The sequence below is a fragment of the Geotrypetes seraphini genome, chromosome 3, assembly GCF_902459505.1.
Source record: "Geotrypetes seraphini chromosome 3, aGeoSer1.1, whole genome shotgun sequence".
Classification (NCBI taxonomy): domain Eukaryota; kingdom Metazoa; phylum Chordata; class Amphibia; order Gymnophiona; family Dermophiidae; genus Geotrypetes; species Geotrypetes seraphini.
The window spans coordinates 55060210-55080257 of NC_047086.1; the positions used below are offsets into that span (position 1 = coordinate 55060210).

General features: G+C 40.6%; 1 protein-coding gene across 4 annotated transcripts in view; it reads right to left on the bottom strand.

Moving 5' to 3' along the window:
• Nucleotides 1–20048, bottom strand: part of COL19A1 (collagen type XIX alpha 1 chain) — an 885342-nt gene that overhangs the window by 37380 nt on the left and 827914 nt on the right. For 3 of the 4 annotated variants that reach the window (XM_033936698.1, XM_033936699.1, XM_033936697.1), the window contains one exon: nucleotides 13845–13982. In XM_033936698.1, coding sequence (XP_033792589.1) covers nucleotides 13845–13982 — 138 coding nt within the window. Of the gene's footprint in view, nucleotides 1–3477; nucleotides 4333–13844; nucleotides 13983–20048 lie in introns of those variants that run through there. The other variant, XM_033936700.1, reaches the window with a different exon arrangement.

Here is a 20048-nt window from a genome sequence, read left to right on the forward strand (position 1 = left end):
ATGACAGGAGACCCTGGAAAGAGTTGAGAACAACAGAAGAGACATTTGGACCAAAACAATGTTTAGACAATTAGTGCCCATGTTTTCCAGTGCCCATTTATAGACTTCCCCTACTTAGGTGCATCTGAGGGTTATACCCCTAGATAGTTGGAACAATTGAATTATTTGGTCAATAGCTTCCCAGCATTGGCTAGGCCTAGTCCTAGAACCCAGAACCCAAATTCTAGGACCCAGAACACTCAACAGAAGGAAGCTCCAGGAGTCTGAACGTGTAGGAATTCTGCTGTCTTCAGTGGAGATGTCATGAGTGGGTGGAAAGGAACCCAATTACATATAGGGTTCAATCTAGTAAAGGGCCAATCCAGTAAATTAGATGTCCATTCTATAATGGCATTATTGTGCTTAGTTGATTTTATAGAATTCTACCATAAACCCACCTAAATCTAGGAATGGGCACCTATGCCATGTTTGCGCCCAGACATAGGCAGTAGCACTTGTAGGTGATGGTATTCTATAACTTAGCACTAGAACTCCATCTGGAGTTTGTGCTAATGATGTTGAAATATCTGAGAGTTCTAAATGTCTTGGAATTTTTGTGGACTCTTCTTTTCAAATTAAAATCTTGCCCTATTTAAAAAAAATTAAAGACGTTTAATCTTCTGATAATTTCAGGACAGTGTTAATATTTATTAGACTACTGTAACTCTTTATACCTTGATCTTCCCAACAATATGTTGAATGCTTTACAAGTGGCACAGGATGCTGCCATAAGGTTACTTAATAGCTTATCTCTCTTTGATTACATTACTCAATACTTGGTACTTAATGCCAATTTCATACAAATTAAAGAATTTAGTTACATGAGCTCTGTGTGCCCAATGGTTCTACCGACTTTTAGTGTCCTTTATAGAATCTGGGGGATGTTATACAGACTACATGCCAGCTAAATCATATGAGGGGGTACTGAAAAGTTCTCAGACCAACCAACCAACCAATTTTCTAAATTCTGAGCATTATTTTGCCAGTGTAGCTGAAAAGAGTGTGATCTTATTTTGTTAAGTGCCAATTTACAGAAACAAAATTCTCTTTTTTGGCATTGTTTCAGATCATTGATTGAACCATTATCCAAGTCATTCTCTTCTTGGTTGGGCTGAGAACCTTTCAGCACCTCCTCATATGTCATCTCAGAATACAAAATTAGGGGATTTTTGTTCTTTAAAGAAATTTAAAAAAAGCTTCCAAACAGTTTATAATTTTGCTGCCTTTCCTTTGCAAGGCTCTTGCCAATCTTTGTTATGATGTGAAGTATTAAAGTCTGGATGTACTCACACAAAATCACTATAAATAAACTAACTAAGCAATACTGACCCATCTGTTTTTCTGGGCAAAACCCCTCTGTGCCAGAAAGCAGGATGACAATAAAAAAATATATTCAAGTCTAGAGTAGTTAATTTCTCATATATTGTAGCTAGAGTGTACTGCTTTCCAATTAAACAAAATTTGATGTAGTTTTTAAGGTGATTTAGCTTGTATGCTACCCTGCATGGATGTGTTAGGAAATTATATGTTGTTTTTGTGCATTTTGTCTTTGAAATATACTGAATTGTTTTCATTTTCTAGACTTTTAGGGCTCCTTTTACTAAGCTGCGTTAGTGTTTTTAGTGCACGCAGCATTTTAGCGTGCGCTAAACCCATGCTACGGGGCTAGAACGAACACCAGCTCAATGCTGGCATTAGCGCCTAGTGCGCGTGGCAATTTAGCGTGCGCTATTCCATGTGTTAATGCCCTAACGTGCTTTAGTAAAAGGAGCCCTTAGAGAAGTTTTGCTAGCTTGCATAATATGGACACATGATCTACATAGATTGATACCTTACATTGGCCCAAATTGAAAATGATCTAAACCGTTATTGAACATGGACTTTTAAGGCTACATGGATCACATCTTACATAAGAACATAAGCAAAATGTTTGTCTAGTTTTCGTATTAGTTCAGCACATGGTGTGATAACTCTTGAAGGATCCAGATTTGCTTAGGACATCTATTATTCTAATACTCTTTACAGTGATATGTTGAAAATAAAACAGAAATACAGATATAAAAGAACTTGGCTTCCAAGAGTTCTTTGCTTACTTTTCAAATGAACAGATACTTTCCATATTTTCTGGAATACCATGTTGCTAAGTTCACACTGCCCTACTGTTCTTCTTCTATATATACGAAAGCAAAAACTAATTTAAGACTTTGTCATGCTAATCAAGTAGACCCAAGTTTCTTAAGACTACAACTTGCAATAACCTGAGAATGACTCTTCACTTTTAGAACTGTGGTATTTTTTTAATAGGCTGCTATTGGGATTTATTAGCTAGTAAAATGTGACATCAAAAAAGACTGTGGGCTCCTTTTATTAAGGTGCGCTAGCGTGATTAGCGCGTCGGACATTTCATCACGCGCTAACCCCCGTGGCAAGCCAAAAAACTAACGCCTTGTCAATGGCGGCGTTAGCGACTAACGCGGCAGCCGGTTTAATGCGCGGGATTCCGCGCGTTAAACCCCTACCGCACCTTGATAAAGGAGCCCTGTGTCTTAATTCCTTGTCCTTTATCCATATTTCATATTTTTCTAACAATTGTGTTTTCCTCTTTTGCCAGTGCAAATAAGAATGACTGCCACACTTATCTGACATAGTGTTTGCACAAAGGAAATAAACCATATAGCATAAAACATGGGGATGAACCATTTACAGCACATAAAAATGGATAATACGTACAAGCAAAATACTTACCACCCCAATATTCAAAACCATTTAACTGGACAGGAACAGCTCCTGGCCAGTTATATACTATTCTGGTGTCTAACCATAGATATTCAATGTGAAATAACTGGCTATCTCTCGCTGAATATTTGTGGCTGGCTACTAAGCGGCTATATTGCATCAGTCTGCTAAACACAGATATTTAGCACCAAATCAGCTATATTTAGCAGCTAAAATAGGTCACATACAGAGCAGACCTCTCTTTAACCGCTAAGCACTTATTGGTTAGCATTGAATATTGGCCAAAAATGAAACTGAATATTCAACGTCGCTTGATAGAATGACTCATTATTGAATATCTGGGCTTAATGCTAGTGGTAGACAGCAAGGCCCTAATTCTAAAAAAGATGCCACAGTTAGGTGGCTAGATCAATTGCCTGACCATTTTAGGCACCTAACTTACCCTTTAACAAAGCTGCGCTAGGCTCTTTTATATCGCCGACCACATTGGTATTAGCTCCAATGAGTGTCGGAGCTAATAGCACCACAGCCAGCAATAAAAAAGCCTAACATGGCTTTGTAAAAAAAAGGGGGGAGGGTTAATTTTGTTTAATTGGCTTAATCAGTGCAGATAATTGAAAGTGCTAGTAAAAACTAATTAAAATGATTAAAAAAATGAATTTGCTAGTAGGCGCCTACCTAGGGTTACCAGACATCTGGATTTCCCCAGACAGGTCCTCCTTTTGAGGACATGTCTGGGGGTGTGGACGGCTTTTCAAAACCCAGCACTTTGACCGGGTTTTGAAAAGCCTCCTCTCAATTGAGTCAGGCAGGAGGCACTGGGTGGGACTGGGGTAGAGATGGGAGGACGATCGTAAAATCTGGCAACCCTACGCCTACCACTTCGATATAGGCATCTACACCAAGGTGTCTACCAGCAAGTAGATGTGGTTAGGGTTGGATTCAGCGCAGATCTGAGGCAGGGTTTGGCTGTGGACTGTGTTAGGCGCCAGTAGGCACCTATCTTAAGTGCACTCATTTAGGCCAAGAAAACCCTGGCCTAAATGGCAATGTGCCTATAGATTTAATACCTACTGGCACCTAAGAATGTTAGACCGTTTATGCATGAAAACTGAATTCCTTTAAATGAGACTTGTGAACTAGAAACTAAATTTGAGCTTCAGTTTTAAAACGCAAACCTCGTGTCTAATATGGGCTTGATGGGAAGTACTCACTGTCTTCAAAGATATTCCAGGCTCTCTGCTACATAAACTCTCATTAAGTGATCAGACAGTGACACGAATGCCAGCCATTTCCATTAACAGAAGCCTTCATATAAGGAACAAATGATTAGTTCCCGTTATACAAAGCAACATAAGCATATAGTCTCTGTTTTCTTTGTTCACTCTGGCTATTCCAGTCTTTTCTTGTTCTCCTTTTAAACTCATAAAATTTTCAGGCTTCATTCCAGGGTTTGTCATATCAGTATCAATCTTCACAAAGCTCTAGGTTCCAGGTATCTTCATTGGGGCTTTTCTTCATTCCAGTCTGACTTACTCTATCCCAGAGCAGACCAAACTAACAAGAGATAATAAATAAGAACTACCTACAGTATACAGAAAATAAGGAAATGTTTGCGATATAAAACAACAGCTATAATTCATTTGCTCAATTCTCTTGAGTTTATTATTTTAGTCATGTTCCATTAGTTTATCAATAAAGAATTCCACAACAGAGGGACAAGCTATACATAAAACTCAAACATACTAATTAGCTTGCTCTTTAGAGTGTTGCATCAATCGCAAACCATCTCAACTATGAGACCCGTTTATTCTCATCAGTTCCCTACAGTCGACATTGTCTCCTAAAATAGCCTCTGTTATTAGTAAACACTGGAGAGTGGTGTCTACACATGAAAATCTAGCCCAGTTGGACTGCCAACTTTCTTATGCTTACAACAGAAATTTAGCGGATAGTTTAGGTAAATCTTATTTTTGGACTAATTTAAACTTTGCTAATACTAGGCACTATAAGTGTGGGAAATGCTTGATTTGTGACATGAAGATGGAAGGTAACACTTTTACGTGGGGTCAGGATCAATAGATGATGACTATACTTACTTGCATTCCAAAAATGCCCCTGCGATTTATGACATTTGGGACAAACTTCTTGGATATTCAGAATCCAAATGATTGAACATTGCTCATGTGTCAAAAATAAGAGACTGGAAACCCCTTTAGATTGGCACTGTGTTTAATATGAACAAATACAAAATACTACTACATGATAAAAATTCTCAATAATTTGTGCACACAGTAATGAACCACTACTAATGAGTATACTATAAGACTTGAATCTACATCTCTGTGTATAATAGTGTTAAATAGGGGTGAGCACTCGTAGCACATCAAACTGAAAAGAGATTCAATATCCACATCCTGAAGCAGCTGGACTAGTGAAACGCTGGCCATCATCTGTCCACATCCTGAAGCAGCTAGAATAGCGAAAAGCTGGCCATCATCGATGTGACAGATTCCTTTTTCAGATAAGTATCTGGGTGTATTTTCTTATTGACGTATGAGTCACTTGCATTGCACAGGGCCTGATACAAAATAGTGAATACTGAAGGAGGATTTTTAGGCCAATGTGTTTCTCTTCACTAAGTTAACGATCCTCCTTGTCACACTATTTAACACAATTATACACAGAGGCTGTGCTTATTTAGATGTAGACTCTGAGGGCTAGATTCTCAAAACGTCGCAGTAAAAACCGATGGGCCACTGTCACAGCCGTTATTGTATTGATTCCAAAAAGGCAAGTCATTCTCAAAAAACTGTGCATGCAAATGAGGTCGGCAGAGAGTAGTGAAGGTTTGCTAAATTTACATAACATAGCATAAATTTTTATTTATATACCACAAAAGCCTTTCGGTTCTATGCGGTTTACAAAAGAGTTGGGTTGACCATTGTCAGTGAGCTACAATAGATAGAATATTGACATCAACGAGTTAACAATAGTATCACATCAGTATGCTGCTTTGAAGGGATTACAAGAATTTTGAGAACATTTGGGTTTTTAATAGCTTTCTAAAATGCACATATGATGTTGATATTCTAACTATTTGGCCCGTTTCAGGATCCCTGGAAGTGGCTTGGTATGATAAGAGTTGGTTAACGAATCTTTTCCGAGTATAGCCTTTGACTGAATGGTAGGTAAAAAATTATTGGGAACATGTGGAGTGGCTTGGCGATGAGAACAAGAATTGAGCAGTTAGGTAGTTAGGCAGTAGGCCATTCAGGGCTTTGTAGACAAGGCATCCAAATTTGAAGAGAACTCTTCCCTCGATAGGAAGCCAATGTAGTTTTTGGTAGAATGGAGTTATGTGGTCAAATTTTTTTCAGGTTAAAGATTAGTACTGCTAGGTATGAAATGTTGCAATAGTTCAGGAGGCTTAACACTAGTAATTGGACTAGTAATCGGAAAGGTGCAAGTTCAAATAATTTTCTTATGGATCCTAGTTTCCAAAGCATGATGAAGCCTTTGCATACAATTTGGTCCACCTGAATGGTCATAGATAGCTGTCTATCAAGGTGAACTCCCAGGATTCTAATTGAAGGGGTGATGGGAAAGGTATTTCCTCTGAGAATTAGGGAGTCCAAGGTGCAGTTGGTAGAGGTAGCTAGAAAAAACTTTTTTTTCCAATGTTTAGTTTTAACTTGAAGTGTGACATCCACCCTTCTATAGAGGATAAGACCGAATCTATTCTTTGAATCTCTGCAGGTGGTAGGCAGGTGACAGGGAGGACAATAATAATGTTGTCAGCATAACTATAGTGGGTAACATTTAAGATTTTTAGATGAGCTTCCAGGGAGGATAGATAGACATTGAAGAGAAGGGGTGATAGAAGGGAGCCTTGAGGAACACCACATTTGCTGGTCCATTTGTCAGATAGGGTACCTCCAGACTGCACTTGGTAGCTGTGACATTTTAAGAAGCCTTGGAACCATTGGAGGACATTTCCCAATAGTCCAAATGAGTCTAGGCAAAGCAGCAGTAAGTCGTGGTCCACTAGGTCAAATGCACTACTGAGGTCTAGTTGTATCACTAGTGTATTTAGACCTTTACTCAGTATGTCATACATACCATTCAAGAGGGAGGTAATTACAGTTTCAGTACTGAATGATGGTCTAAAGCCTGATTGAGAATCATGGAGTAGGTGAAACTTTTCTATGTGGTTAATTAGTTGGAATTGAACTAGTCCATCCAATAGTTTTATGAAGAGGGGAGTTATGGCAATGGGTCTGTAGTCCTCAATCTGAGCGATTGGTTTCTTCATGTTTTTCAGGATAGATCTGATGATGATGTGGACTCTTTCTTTGGGAAACTCATCTTTATTTAGCGTATCTACTAGCCAAGTGTAGAGATCAGCTAGAAACTTGGATGAAGCCTTAGACATTAGTACTGGGAGGCAGGTGTCGTCAGGAGAGTATGCGTGCACATATTTTTTTGAATAGCTGGTGAAATTATGTTCAATTTGGTTCATTGAAAGAGCTCCATGTCATGTCAGCATGGAATGTATTTTCCATCATATTTACTGGATTGATGTAGCAGGTGGGTTTATTGCTAAGCGAGTTTCTTAAGGCTTGTATTTTTGATTGAAAGTAGAGGGCATGAGCATCCGAGGAGGGATGAGATGAGTTGCCGGTGATAGTGATCGGGATATGCGTACAATACACCACGAAAGAGGCATAAATGTGTGCATGTGCCGGGAAAAGCAATGCCTAAGCGGTGTGTCAATCATGGGCGTGCCAGAGCTATTGGATGAAGGGAAGGGAGGGGAGATGCAACTTTGGCTTTCAACAATTGCCCATAAGATATGCCTTTTCTCCCCCATAAACTGCTATAATTCATGTAAATCTTGTAATTTGTTTTTAATGTAAAATTTTATCATGAACCACAGCCAGAAACAACACATAAGACATGGCTATAATACATGTGCTGAAGAAGTGTGCTTTTCTTCAACCCCCCTTCCCCCACAAAAGACTATAACTTATGTGAATTATGTAACTTTTTTTTTTTTCATGAGCCACAGCCAAAACATGTCAGAGATGCGCTTTTCACAGTACTGGCACCCCCGGACCAGTCGCTGTTCTTGGAGAATCACTTGGCGATGATGATGAATCGATCAGAGTGCTCATTTAAATATTGATGAGCCCAATTGCATGGCAGAATTGGAGATTGCTAGGAAGCTCGGAAAAGACCAAGGTAAGAAGTTTTGATAATTCGCTGCTAAAATACATGCATGTTAAACCGGCTGGACAAAGTTTAGCAACCGCATTAAAGGCAACCTTAAGTTTTAAGAATCTGGCCCTGAGTCTTATAGTCATTAGCAGTGGTTCATCACTGTGCACACAAATAATTGAGAATGTTTATCAAGTAGTAGTGTTTTGTATTTGTTGTAATTAAATTTCTACTTTCTTGAGTGTACAAACACTGTCATGCTTTTGAACAGTTATGTCGCATTGTGATTGACCAGTCAAGATTCAAGTTTATTTGTAGTTTGATATACTGACCATCATAAGTATCTAGTTGGTTTACAATAATAGAAATTAAAAAAGATATTTAAAATATTAAAAATTGCATAAAAAAGGGGGGAAGTTCAGGACAAGACATAGTAACATAGTAACATAGTAGATGACGGCAGATAAAGACCCGAATGGTCCATCCAGTCTGCCCAACCTGATTCAATTTAAAAAAATTTTTATTTTATTTTATTTTTTTTAATTTTTCTTCTTAGCTATTTCTGGGCAAGAATCCAAAGCTTTACCCGGTACTGTGCTTGGGTTCCAACTGCCAAAATCTCTGTTAAGACTTACTCCAGCCCATCTACACCCTCCCAGCCATTGAAGCCCTCCCCTGCCCATCCTTCACCAAACGGCCATACACCGACACAGACCGTGTAAGTCTGCCCAGTAACTGGCCTAGTTCAATATTTAATATTATTTTCTGATTCTAAATCTTCTGTGTTCATCCCACGCTTCTTTGAACTCAGTCACAGTTTTACTCTCCACCACCTCTCTCGGGAGCGCATTCCAGGCATCCACCACCCTTTCCGTAAAGTAGAATTTCCTAACATTGCCCCTGAATCTACCACCCCTCAACCTCAAATTATGTCCTCTGGTTTTACCATTTTCCTTTCTCTGGAAAAGATTTTGTTCTACGTTAATACCCTTCAAGTATTTGAACGTCTGAATCATATCTCCCCTGTCTCTCCTTTCTTCTAGGGTATACATATTCAGGGTTTCCAGTCTCTCCTCATACATCTTCTGGCGCAAGCCTCCTATCATTTTCGTCGCCCTCCTCTGGACCGCCTCAAGTCTTCTTACGTCTTTCCCCAGATACGGTCTCCAAAACTGAACACAATACTCCAAGTGGGGCCTCACCAATGACCTGTACAGGAGCATCAACACCTTCTTCTTTCTACTGACTACGCCTCTCTTTATACAGCCCAGCATCCTTCTGGCAGCAGCCACTGCCTTGTCACACTGTTTTTTCGCCTTTAGATCTTCGGACACTATCACCCCAAGGTCCCTCTCCCCGTCCGTGCATATCAGCTTCTCTACTCCCAGCATATACGGTTCCTTCCTATTATTAATCCCCAAATGCATTACTCTGCATTTCTTTGCATTGAATTTTAGTTGCCAGGCATTAGACCATTCCTCTAACTTTTGCAGATCCTTTTTCATATTTTCCACTCCCTCTTCGGTGTCTACTCTGTTACAAATCTTGGTATCATCTGCAAAAAGGCACACTTTTCCTTCTAACCCTTCAGCAATGTCACTCACATACATATTGAACAGGATTGGCCCCAGCACCGAACCCTGAGGGACTCCACTAGTCACCTTTCCTTCCTTCGAGCGACTTCCATTAACCACCACCCTCTGGCGTCTGTCCGACAGCCAGTTTCTGACCCAGTTCACCACTTTGGGTCCTAACTTCAGCCCTTCAAGTTTCAGCCCTTCAAGACAAGGACATAATTGAGACGGGTGGGTGACAAGAGGAAGGGGGGGAGAGGGAGGTTTCTAATTACATTATGTAAATAAATAAATAAAATAAAAAAATAAAAGGAAGGAAAAAGGGAAGGGATAAAACAGGAGGGGAAGGGGAATGTCGCTTCTTGAAAGCGTTTCTCTATTTATCTATCAGTGGGGAAGTAATTTGGTTTTAAGACAATATGAGCAATGATGGATTTTGAAATTGAACTCTGTTGAGCCAAGGGGACTTAATCCCTTTATTGAATTGAATGCTTTCTATTAAGAGCTATATGCCTTTAAAAGTTTGGATTTTTCTTGATTGGCTGTTTATATCTTAGCATCTTTAAGAATGTTGATATCATTTTCCCTGCCCTGAGCAGCTTTTGAAAGATGTGGATTGTAAGCTCATCCACGTGAAGATGTTTTATGACTTTAGCATCCTGATGCAGCTACAAGCAAAACAAGGGGCCCTTAGCAGGGTTGTCGATCTTTAATGAATATAAAATCTGATGGTAATCATTTCTGGTTGAAGGATCTGTAATAAGAATATAAGAATAGCCTTACTACCATGTTTCTCCTAAAATAAGACAGAGTCATATATTAATTTGTACTCCAAAAAACACACTAGGGCTTATTTTCGGAGAAACACGGTATCTATCTTTGACACTTGCCATGTTAAACCTATCCCTCCCTCCCATCCCTTTGTGTAATGGAACCCCACTGACCCTCCCAACATGTTATACCTATCCCTCCATCCTATCCCTTTGTGCATTGGAACATCACCGGCCGCCTTACATACCTCAGAAGCCTCAAAACCAGTGGCTGCTTCGTGGCTTTCCCTGCCGGGGCCTTCCCTCTTCCGTATCACTGATGACATCATCAGTGATGATGCAGAGGGAAGGCAGTGGCGTGGAAGGCCGTGAAGCAGCCCATTCAGAGCGCTGCACACAGGGATGAGAGGGAGAGATAGGTATAACATGGTCGGAGGGTCAGTGGTGTTCTGGTGCGCAAAGGGATGGGAGGGATCTTAACTAGAGCTTATTTTTGAGGTAGGGCTTATATTAGGACCTACCCCGAAATTCAAGCTAGGGCTTATTTGGGGGTAGATCTTATTTTGGGGGAAACACGGTAAGTCAGACGAATGGTCCATCCAGCCCAGTATCCTGTATTCACGGAGGCCAATCCAAGTCACAAGTACCTGGCAAAAACCCAAATAGTAGCAGCATTCTATGCCACCAATTCCAAGGCAAGCAGAGGCTTCCCCCATGTCTGTCGCAACAGCAGACTATGGACTGGAAAAGCTCCGGTGGAGAAATCACATCTGAGAAGATAAGTACAGATTTTTTTTCAGTCTTTTTTGTGAAGTTTTGGAGAGATTTTTTTACTTTTATGAAGAAGTATGTGCATGATTTATGTTTTTTATTATCCAGTCAAAGGTTTTTTGAGGACAGTTATTTTTTCTAATGGTAATTTGGAAGTTTTTTTAACCTGTCCTTTTTTTTACTATCAACTGGAGGAAAGAGACAAGAATAAACGGGTTTCTGCTGAGATGGTTTGCAATTCATGCAAAACTCTTTGAGGTCTCTATTTATTTTTTTGTTATATTGTACCCTTGCATAACTCTTTAAATTATGGCAAGCTGATTAGAGTGTTTGAGTTCCATTAGTTTATCAGCTATTTTTTCTTCCACTAGGATTATTTGTGTTGATATTTGTGCTCTGCCTTTCTTTATTTCCTGCACTTTATTAATATTTTATTGGTTTTGATTTTCAGTCATAGGAGGTGCAGTATGCATTTTATTGATTGCTTTTGCATATGGTTGGGGGACAAAGGCTAATAGGGATTCACTTCAGAGTTTTAATGTTGGCATAAATCTTATGCAGGTTTATAGCCATAACCCCTAATTTTCTATGGTAACTCAGGAGTAGATTTTATAGTACAAATTAGAAAATTCTGTGACAACATTTCTGAAATTTTATAACGAACTGTAGCATTCAGTTTTCAACCTAGTTCTCGGGGACCACCTGGCCAGTCAGGTTTTCAGGAAAACAATGATTATGAATGAGAGATATTTGCATGCAGTAGAAGAAATGCATGCTAAGATATTTCATGCACATTCATTGCAGATATCCTGAAAACCCAATTGGCCAGGTAGTCCCGGAGAGGTTGAATACTACTGATGTAGCATGCTGATGTGGAGTTGGAGAGGAAAAGGAGATCTCATGGTGGAGAGATAAGAGAGAAGACTACTTGAGGACAGGGAAAAAAGAATGGGGAATTGGGGATGGGACAACAGAAATATAGGAAAGGGAAGCGACAGAAGATTGGAGATGAAGATGGAGAAAGAAATATTGGACTAGAGAGGAAACAACGGAATAAAATAGAGGTTTAGGAATCTTGGAGTACATGAAATGGAAGGAGGGTCAAGGATCTTTGGAGGTATCTAAGAAAGGTGATCCTCCCCTACTCTAGTCTTGCTCTTCATCAACCAATTAACCCTTTATCTCACTTCTCCTCCCAAATTCTTACTACTTCCCATGACCCACTTTTTCATGTGTTTCCCCTCTATCCACAACCCTTTTTCCATGTGCTCATACAGACAATCTCACTTGCTCCCACTCAGGTTCTATGTTCAGCTATACAACCCCCAAGGTTCTTTACACAATTCTCCCATTCTTTAAGTCTTTCTTTCACACAATTCTCCAATTCATTTCAGATAAATCCACATTCATCCCTTTTGTACACATCTCCATCCCCAAGCCCTTTACATAATCCTTTCACCTTTTCCATGCAATATCACCTCCCATAACCGTGTTGATCAGATGGCAGGAAGGAGAGCAGCACCAGCTTGGGCCACATTCATATCTGATATATAGGGCCTCACTGCTTCTTTGGACCATATGGAATACCATATGACCATAGGATTTAGATGTTAGTTTCAGTTCAAAGTAATTAAATTTTGAAAGACAGGTGGTAGGACCCTTCCAAAGAGCGCTTACAATCTAAGTAGCACCTGTGACAATGGAGTGTGAGGTTGTTTGCCCAAGGTCTCAAGTAATATGAGTGGGAGAAGCAGGACTTGAAGTCTGATTCCCTGGTCTTTAGCCTGTGGCTTTAACTCGTAGACTGCTTATCCATTCCAGAGAGGCCTCATGTGGCAAAAGATGATATAGCCTGAGGCACTGACACTCTCCCCCTCAAGTTTCTGCAGTCTGATGAATGTAGGATGGGAAAAGATGTTATAGATGCATCGTTGGGCAGCTTCTGCTTCCAAGACCTAGTTTGGTTCCCAGTCCCCATGTGATTCCACAGGAGCTGACCAATTCCATGAGAAAGGTCAGATTTTATAGTCTTTCCTGCATCCATGAGTTTACAGCAGACTAGTGGACCTGTTTATTGCCTTCAGATCCTATAGGATCAAATTGAGCCAGAATATACAAGTTTCAGCCAACTCTGATTAACAGCCTACATATGGATAGGAGGCTAAAGAAAAAGTTGCTAGAAAGAGGAAGCATGCTCTGGACAGGAAGCAGTCAACCAGTCATTTACAGAGGGACTACTAATACTCTGAACTTGCAGAAGTTCAACAAAAGGCAACAAAGGACTTTCAGATGATTTGAGCTGATTAGTCCTTAATTAATGCAAAATATACACTACAGTCTTTTGGGCCAGAAGCATGATGTGGATTAGTCCAGAATGGTTAATTTTTAAAAACAGCTGGGAGTATGCTGTTTTCCAGTTATTCAAAAGATGATTTGATGGCGGTTAAGTAATTACAAGCTGGGTAATGTACTGCCCTTGATGTGAAGATCCATCCCTATGGACCTAGTCAGGACAGAATCATGCCTTATAACATACATGTGAAATAATTATCTTCTGTCTCTTCTAACAATCAGATGTACTGATTTGCATTTCAGAAAACACATTAATAATCAATAACCAATACCTAGTCCAAAGTATGGCCTAAAAAAATGAATCACTGGGATGTTACTTCACACAAATTTGTTTTCTGATTTCGGTATTAAGTCATAAGGAAATTTTGCTAGAATATCCTACCTTGAGGTCCCTGTGACCCTGGATCTCCTGGTGGCCCTGGCAATCCGTCCTTTCCTGGTGGGCCAGGTACAGCATACCCTCGAGCAGCTAGCAGAGCAGCTGGGGTCTTCAACTGGGACAATATCTCAGCCATTCGGTCTACATCAGTGAAGGACATTACAAAAATACAGTTACACATGTAATTGTATAAAACAAATTAGCTAACATTTCTTCCTTATTCTGAATAGGACAGAAATAATTATATTACAATTTTTTGGTACAACCTCAAAATAATGAGCTTGAAAATCAATGCAAATAAGAAATATTTGGTTATGCTGGTATTCTCTGCTGCTGTTTTTACATATCTTCTGTCTTCTGTATGACAGGTAAGCAATTTTATATCTAGTACTTGCAAGTATTTATTAGTTCCAGGTTCAATATTTGTATTGAAAAATTCAAATACATAAATCCCTGACCCACAGGATATCTTTCTCAAATAATTGAGTTCCCAGCACAAACATTAACAAGTTAACAAAAAACATCCAATGGGGTCACACCCTTTAAAATGCTGAAAGTTACATCTCTTAGCAACAATCACTATTTCATATTTATGAATCAAACAGACAACATTCCACCAGGCATTCACTGATAAAGCAGTACTATCTTTCCATTCTGATAAAACCAGTTCAAACTGTAGCTAACCTAAGGCTGCCAACTGGATCAGATTTGCAGAACAGGGTTGATCCAGTCCTTTGTTTACCAGGTTGCATGCAGGGACTTATAGGTGAAGAATATTTATAGCCTGCCAAATCCCCAAACAAGGTTTACATGTCAGAAACTGACTCATTAATTAGGAAATTGAACAAAATTAAACAGTCATATACCAAAAGATCATAGAATCAAAAAACACACATAAAAATTTAGAAAATATACAAGCACGCAAATTCGTGAAGCGTTCCATATAAAAATAATAATAATAATAATAATTCAATATCTTGCAAAATTGAAAATAATTTGAACACATCAAAATATTCACCAACACTATATGGGTTTATGCCAGTACTGTGACCTGGATTGGCCACTGTTGGAAACAGGAAACTGGGCTAGATGGACCATTGGTCTGACCTAATATGGTTGTTCTTATTTTCTTAATGTATCCCAGCTTTGACCAGCTGATATTTAAAATACTTTTCATATAGAGATACTGTAATTTCTTTATGCCTTTAAAAATAGGATATTGCAAAGCAGAATAACTGCAAGCACGCTTATGAATTTCAAACAATTGTGCAGTAGTTGTGGTTCTGATTTCCCCATTGCATGCCCTACGAAAAGCAAGACTACAAGTCCCAGCATACATTGGGGTAAACCCAGGACTGGGTAAACCCTGTCCTGCAAATCTGGATCTAAAACATAAGAACATAAAAATAGTCTTACTGGATCAGACCAATGGCCCATCTAGCTCAATAGTCCATCTTCACAGTGGTCAATCCAAGTTACTAGTACCTGGCAAAAGCCCAAATAGTACAACATTCCATGCTATTGATCCAGGGCAAAAAGTGGATTCCCCCATATCTGTCTCAATAACAGACTATGGACTTTTCCTCCAGGAATTGTCCAAACCTTTCATAAAACCAGATCTAGTTGGTAGCCTTTAGCTAACTCCATAAGTATATCAAACAACATAGCTTTATCCTTGCTCATAAGAGGAGATAAGACTGCTCATTGCATAACTACTTTTTTATATATGAATTCAATCTGAATATCCTGCACAGTTGTAATCCTTTCCCAAATTAAATCCTTTTTCATGTTTTTCACTTCCTCCAGGGTGTCCACTCTTACAAATCTTGGTATCATCCACAAAAAGGCAACCTTACCTTCTAACCCTTTAGCAATGTTGTTCACAAATATATTGAACAGAACTGGATTCAACACTGATCCTTGTGGCACTCCACCACTCACCTTTCCTTCCTCCAAGTGAATTCCATTAACTGCCACCCTCTGGCTTCTATCCTTCAACCAGTTTCTAATCCAGTTCACCACTTTGGGTCCTAAATTCTGCCCATGTTTATTCAAGAGCCTCCTACTGAGGAACTGTGTCAAAGGCTTTGCTGAAATCTAAGTAAATTACATCTAATGCACAACCTTGATCCAGTTCTCTGGTCACCCAGTCAAAGAATTCAATCAGGTCTGTTTGATACAATTTACCTTTAGTAAAGCCATGTTGCCTCAGATTTTGTAACCCATTGGATTCTATCCTTTCCTTCAGCAGCACTTCCATTATTTTTCTAACAACTGAAGTGAGGCTTACTGACATGTAATTTCCCACTTCATCTTTGTGACCACCTTTGTGAAGAGGGACCATATCCTCTCTTTTCCAGTCCTGCGGAACATCTTCCATCTATAAGGAGTTATTGAACAAATCTTTTAGAGCAGTGTTCTTCAACCTTTTTACACTTATGGACCAGCGGAAATAAAAGAATTATTTTGTGGACCAGCACTGGTCCATGGACTGACGGTTGAAGAGCACTGGGTTAAGTCGTAGGCCAGACCCTGCCCATCTCCGCCCCAGTCCCCGCTCCCATAATAGCACTAATTGTAACACTATTTTTTCCATTCATTTTTCATATATACACACACAATATAATCTTATTAACAACACATAATGGTTAACCACAAAATTAAACTACACAAAACATACTGTATGCTTCTCAACATTCATTCCTACCAGAACACAGATAACCCCTATGCAAATACGGGACCACAAACTAAAAGTACTAATATAATCAAACGAAACCCTAAGATTCAAGACTCTGTATGCAGTACAACCCCAGAGAAAAAGAAACAAATGCACTTCTTCCTGGACAGTGCAAAATATACCGTAGACAGCAGATGAAAATTCTCAAAATTGACACAATTCAATCACAAAATTGAAAATAAAATCATTCCCCTTACTTTGTTGTCTCCCTCCCTCCATGCTGTGCCTCAATAAGATGTCTCCCTCTGTACGCATCTGCTTTCTGACCTCCTTGTCAACGTGCCATCCCTTTATCACGGCAGTTGGGTGAGGCTGGGTGTCCTGCCATCTCTTGTTTTTAAACGCTGCCTTGAGAAAGCCAGCTGTCTCTCTTGTCTTCCTCCCCCTCTGCAATAAACATGCCAGCTCTCCCACATGGCCGTTTTATGCTGCCTGCGGCCAGCTCCCTCTTCCTCAATGCTCTCACTACCTGCAGCCAACTCCCTCTTCCTCACTTCTCCTCTTCCTCACAGCCACAGTTTGCACAACGCCATGTGTGGCGGCTCCTCGCACCTCATCCGGAAGCCTTTCCTCTGACATTGCGACGTCAGAGAGAAGGTTGCCAATTCAGGTGCAGGACATGCGTAGGAGCCACCGCCTGCAGCTTTGTGCACTGATCTCCTCAGGCCCGAGGCATGTGCTGGCTGCGGACTGGCAAGAAATTTCTGCAGACCGGCACTGGTCCGCAGACTGGCAGTTGTAGAACACTGTTTTAGAGGTTCTATCAGAATCTCTTTGAGCTCCCTCAATATCCTGGGATGGATGCTGTCTGGTCCCATGGCTTTGTCCCAGCAACCGTCTATCCCCTTTGTGACCCGATTTTACTTCGGCTCGATTCACTTACCTTTGTGCCGATCCGATTCTGATCCGTGCATGGAATTGAAGGGAACGGCATGCAAAGTAGGTAAGGACACAATTCACTAAAGACACTTTTGAAACCGACTGGGCTGGCCAATCAACACAGGAAGTGACTCCTGGGGACCAGTCGCAAATGTCCTTTCTGACTGTCCTCGGGCCTGAAATCCCAGCCCTGCAGCCCATCTCTGCCACTCTGCTCTCTGCCCTTTCCAGCTGAGCCCTGCTCTTGCCGCCCGACTCTCTTGCTCTCTGCCGCCCTTCCCTGCAGTGCGTGCTCATGTTTTTAAAGCGGGGCTGCACTGCAGGGAAGGGTAGCAGAGAGCAGGAGAGTCAATAATTGTCTGCTTTTAAAAGTCTTGCATCAGCTAAGGGGACTCTCTTGTTCTTATGTTCTTTTATTTATCAGCAAAGTTTGTTCTAAAATACTTATAGAAACATAGAAACATGATGGTAGATAAAGGCCAAATGGCCCATCCAGTCTGCCCATCCGCAGTAACCATTATTTCTTCCTTTCTCTGGATCTCACGTGCCTATCCCACACTTTCTTGAATCCAGACAGACTGTCTCCATGAGCTCCTCCGGGAGACTGTTCTGGACCGTCCTATCCTGGACTTCTCAATTTTGACTTCTATCTCCTGTCTAAAATGGGGCTGCTCATGTCACACTGAAAGGTTTCTGATTTTTAAATGTAATATTAGGCAAAGGGAAACTGAGTAAGCACAAACTGTAACACAATTTTAAAATTGTTACATCATTTATCTGTAGAACAAACTTATCTAACACCCATATCACTCATGTGAAAAAGTAACTGCACCCTAAAGTAATAACTAGTTGCACCACCTTTAGCAGCCAAAATTACAACTGAACTCTGAGGACTTTCTTAGAGAACAGATTCCACAGGTGACCCTTGGGAGGAGGAATTCTGGCCTAGTGCATAACCCCCAGTAAACCTGGTTCTAAGAGAGAGGTTGTAGAGGCTCAGCAACCTGTCAACTATTTTCTGCCTCTGTCCACCCACTCACGCCTAGGACCATATTACTCTTATACTGCTCTTAAATTACCCTCCACATTTCACAAGCTGATCTTAACAAGGACAATCTCCACAAACCTAAAACACCTAACCCCCCAAATCTCACACCAGATATGGAAATTCACCCTTTCCCCACATCTGAAGAGAGACTGAGGGAGGATCTGCTCTGCTAAGGAGAAGAAACATCCACTGGAATATTTTGCCTACTGACATTCAAATTTGGGAAAAGTAAACTTGGGTTTCAGTAGGTCATTGCAGTTCCCTTTTTTAGCTCAGCAAAATCAGTTAGGCAATAGTGTAGCTTTAGAATCTCGGTTAAGGTTTCATACAAAACCATGTTTTAGTCTAGATCAGTATTTTAGGTTGTATTTCAGGGCATAAAACCAGATTAGGGCACAAATAGCTGTTGAGGAAAGTCTCTGTTTGGTTTTAATTCCATCCCACTCACCCCAAGGGGCGCTTTTTGATTTATAGGCTCTTCAGCCAACCAGGAACAGGGCATTGTTTGGTAGGATTTTTCTACTCTTTCTTTATTCTTCCAGGTGTAAGTACTTCTGCAGCCACAGTATGACTGGGAAACATGTCACCAAAGCTGTTGCTCAGGTTACAGCTTCTGTCTCTGTGCAGACAGAAAATGCTACCCAGGTAAAGGGAGTGGTTCCATGTGCAAGCTGTATTCAGCTTGAATCCCTCATGGAGGAAGTAAAGGAACTGAGAGAGAAGGTAGCAAGACTGAGAAGCATCCATGAGCATGAGAGGTACATCGATGAAATGGTTCATGAGGCAAAAAGATTTCCAGCAGTGGGGAAGAACAGCTGTCATGAGTGAAGACAGTTGGACTCAAATTACGGAACTCTGCAAGACTGATACTATGACTCTACCCACTCTTGAACTGAAGAACCGGTATGCTGTCCTGGAAGTGGAGGAGTTGAGAGTATCCCAGGGAGAGGAAGGGCCAATGCTTGAAATCCCCCAAATTACTGGATTCGTGACCACTAGGAGGCATAAGGTAGTGGTGGTTGGCGATTCCTTTCTGAGAGGTACAAAAGTGTCCATCTGCAGACCGGACATGATGTCCTGGGAGGCTTGCTGTTTGCCTTGTGCCAAAATCCAACGTTATGGCGAGCTTGCCGAGACTCATCAAGCCTGATGATTATTATCCGATGCTGCTTATCTATATTGGCACTAATGACATTGCCAGGTACCCCTGCAAATATATCAAAAGTGACTTTGTGGCTCTGGGAGAAAAGGTGAAGCATAGATGGTATTCTTGTTCATCCTCCCTGTCGAGGGTAAAAGCCAAAGCAGAGAAACTCATATCCTGGACATGAATGCGTGGCTATATGGATAGTGTTGTCAAGAGCATTTTGGCTTCCTAGACCATGGGATGATTTTCCAAGGGCTGCTGAGCAGGGATGATGTGCATCTATCAAAGAAAATAGGAACTGTGTTCGGCAGCATGCTGGCTAATCTGTTGAAGAGGGCTTTAAACTAGAAGCGATGGGACCAGGGCAGGATTAATTCTTTGAGGGCCCCTAAGCAC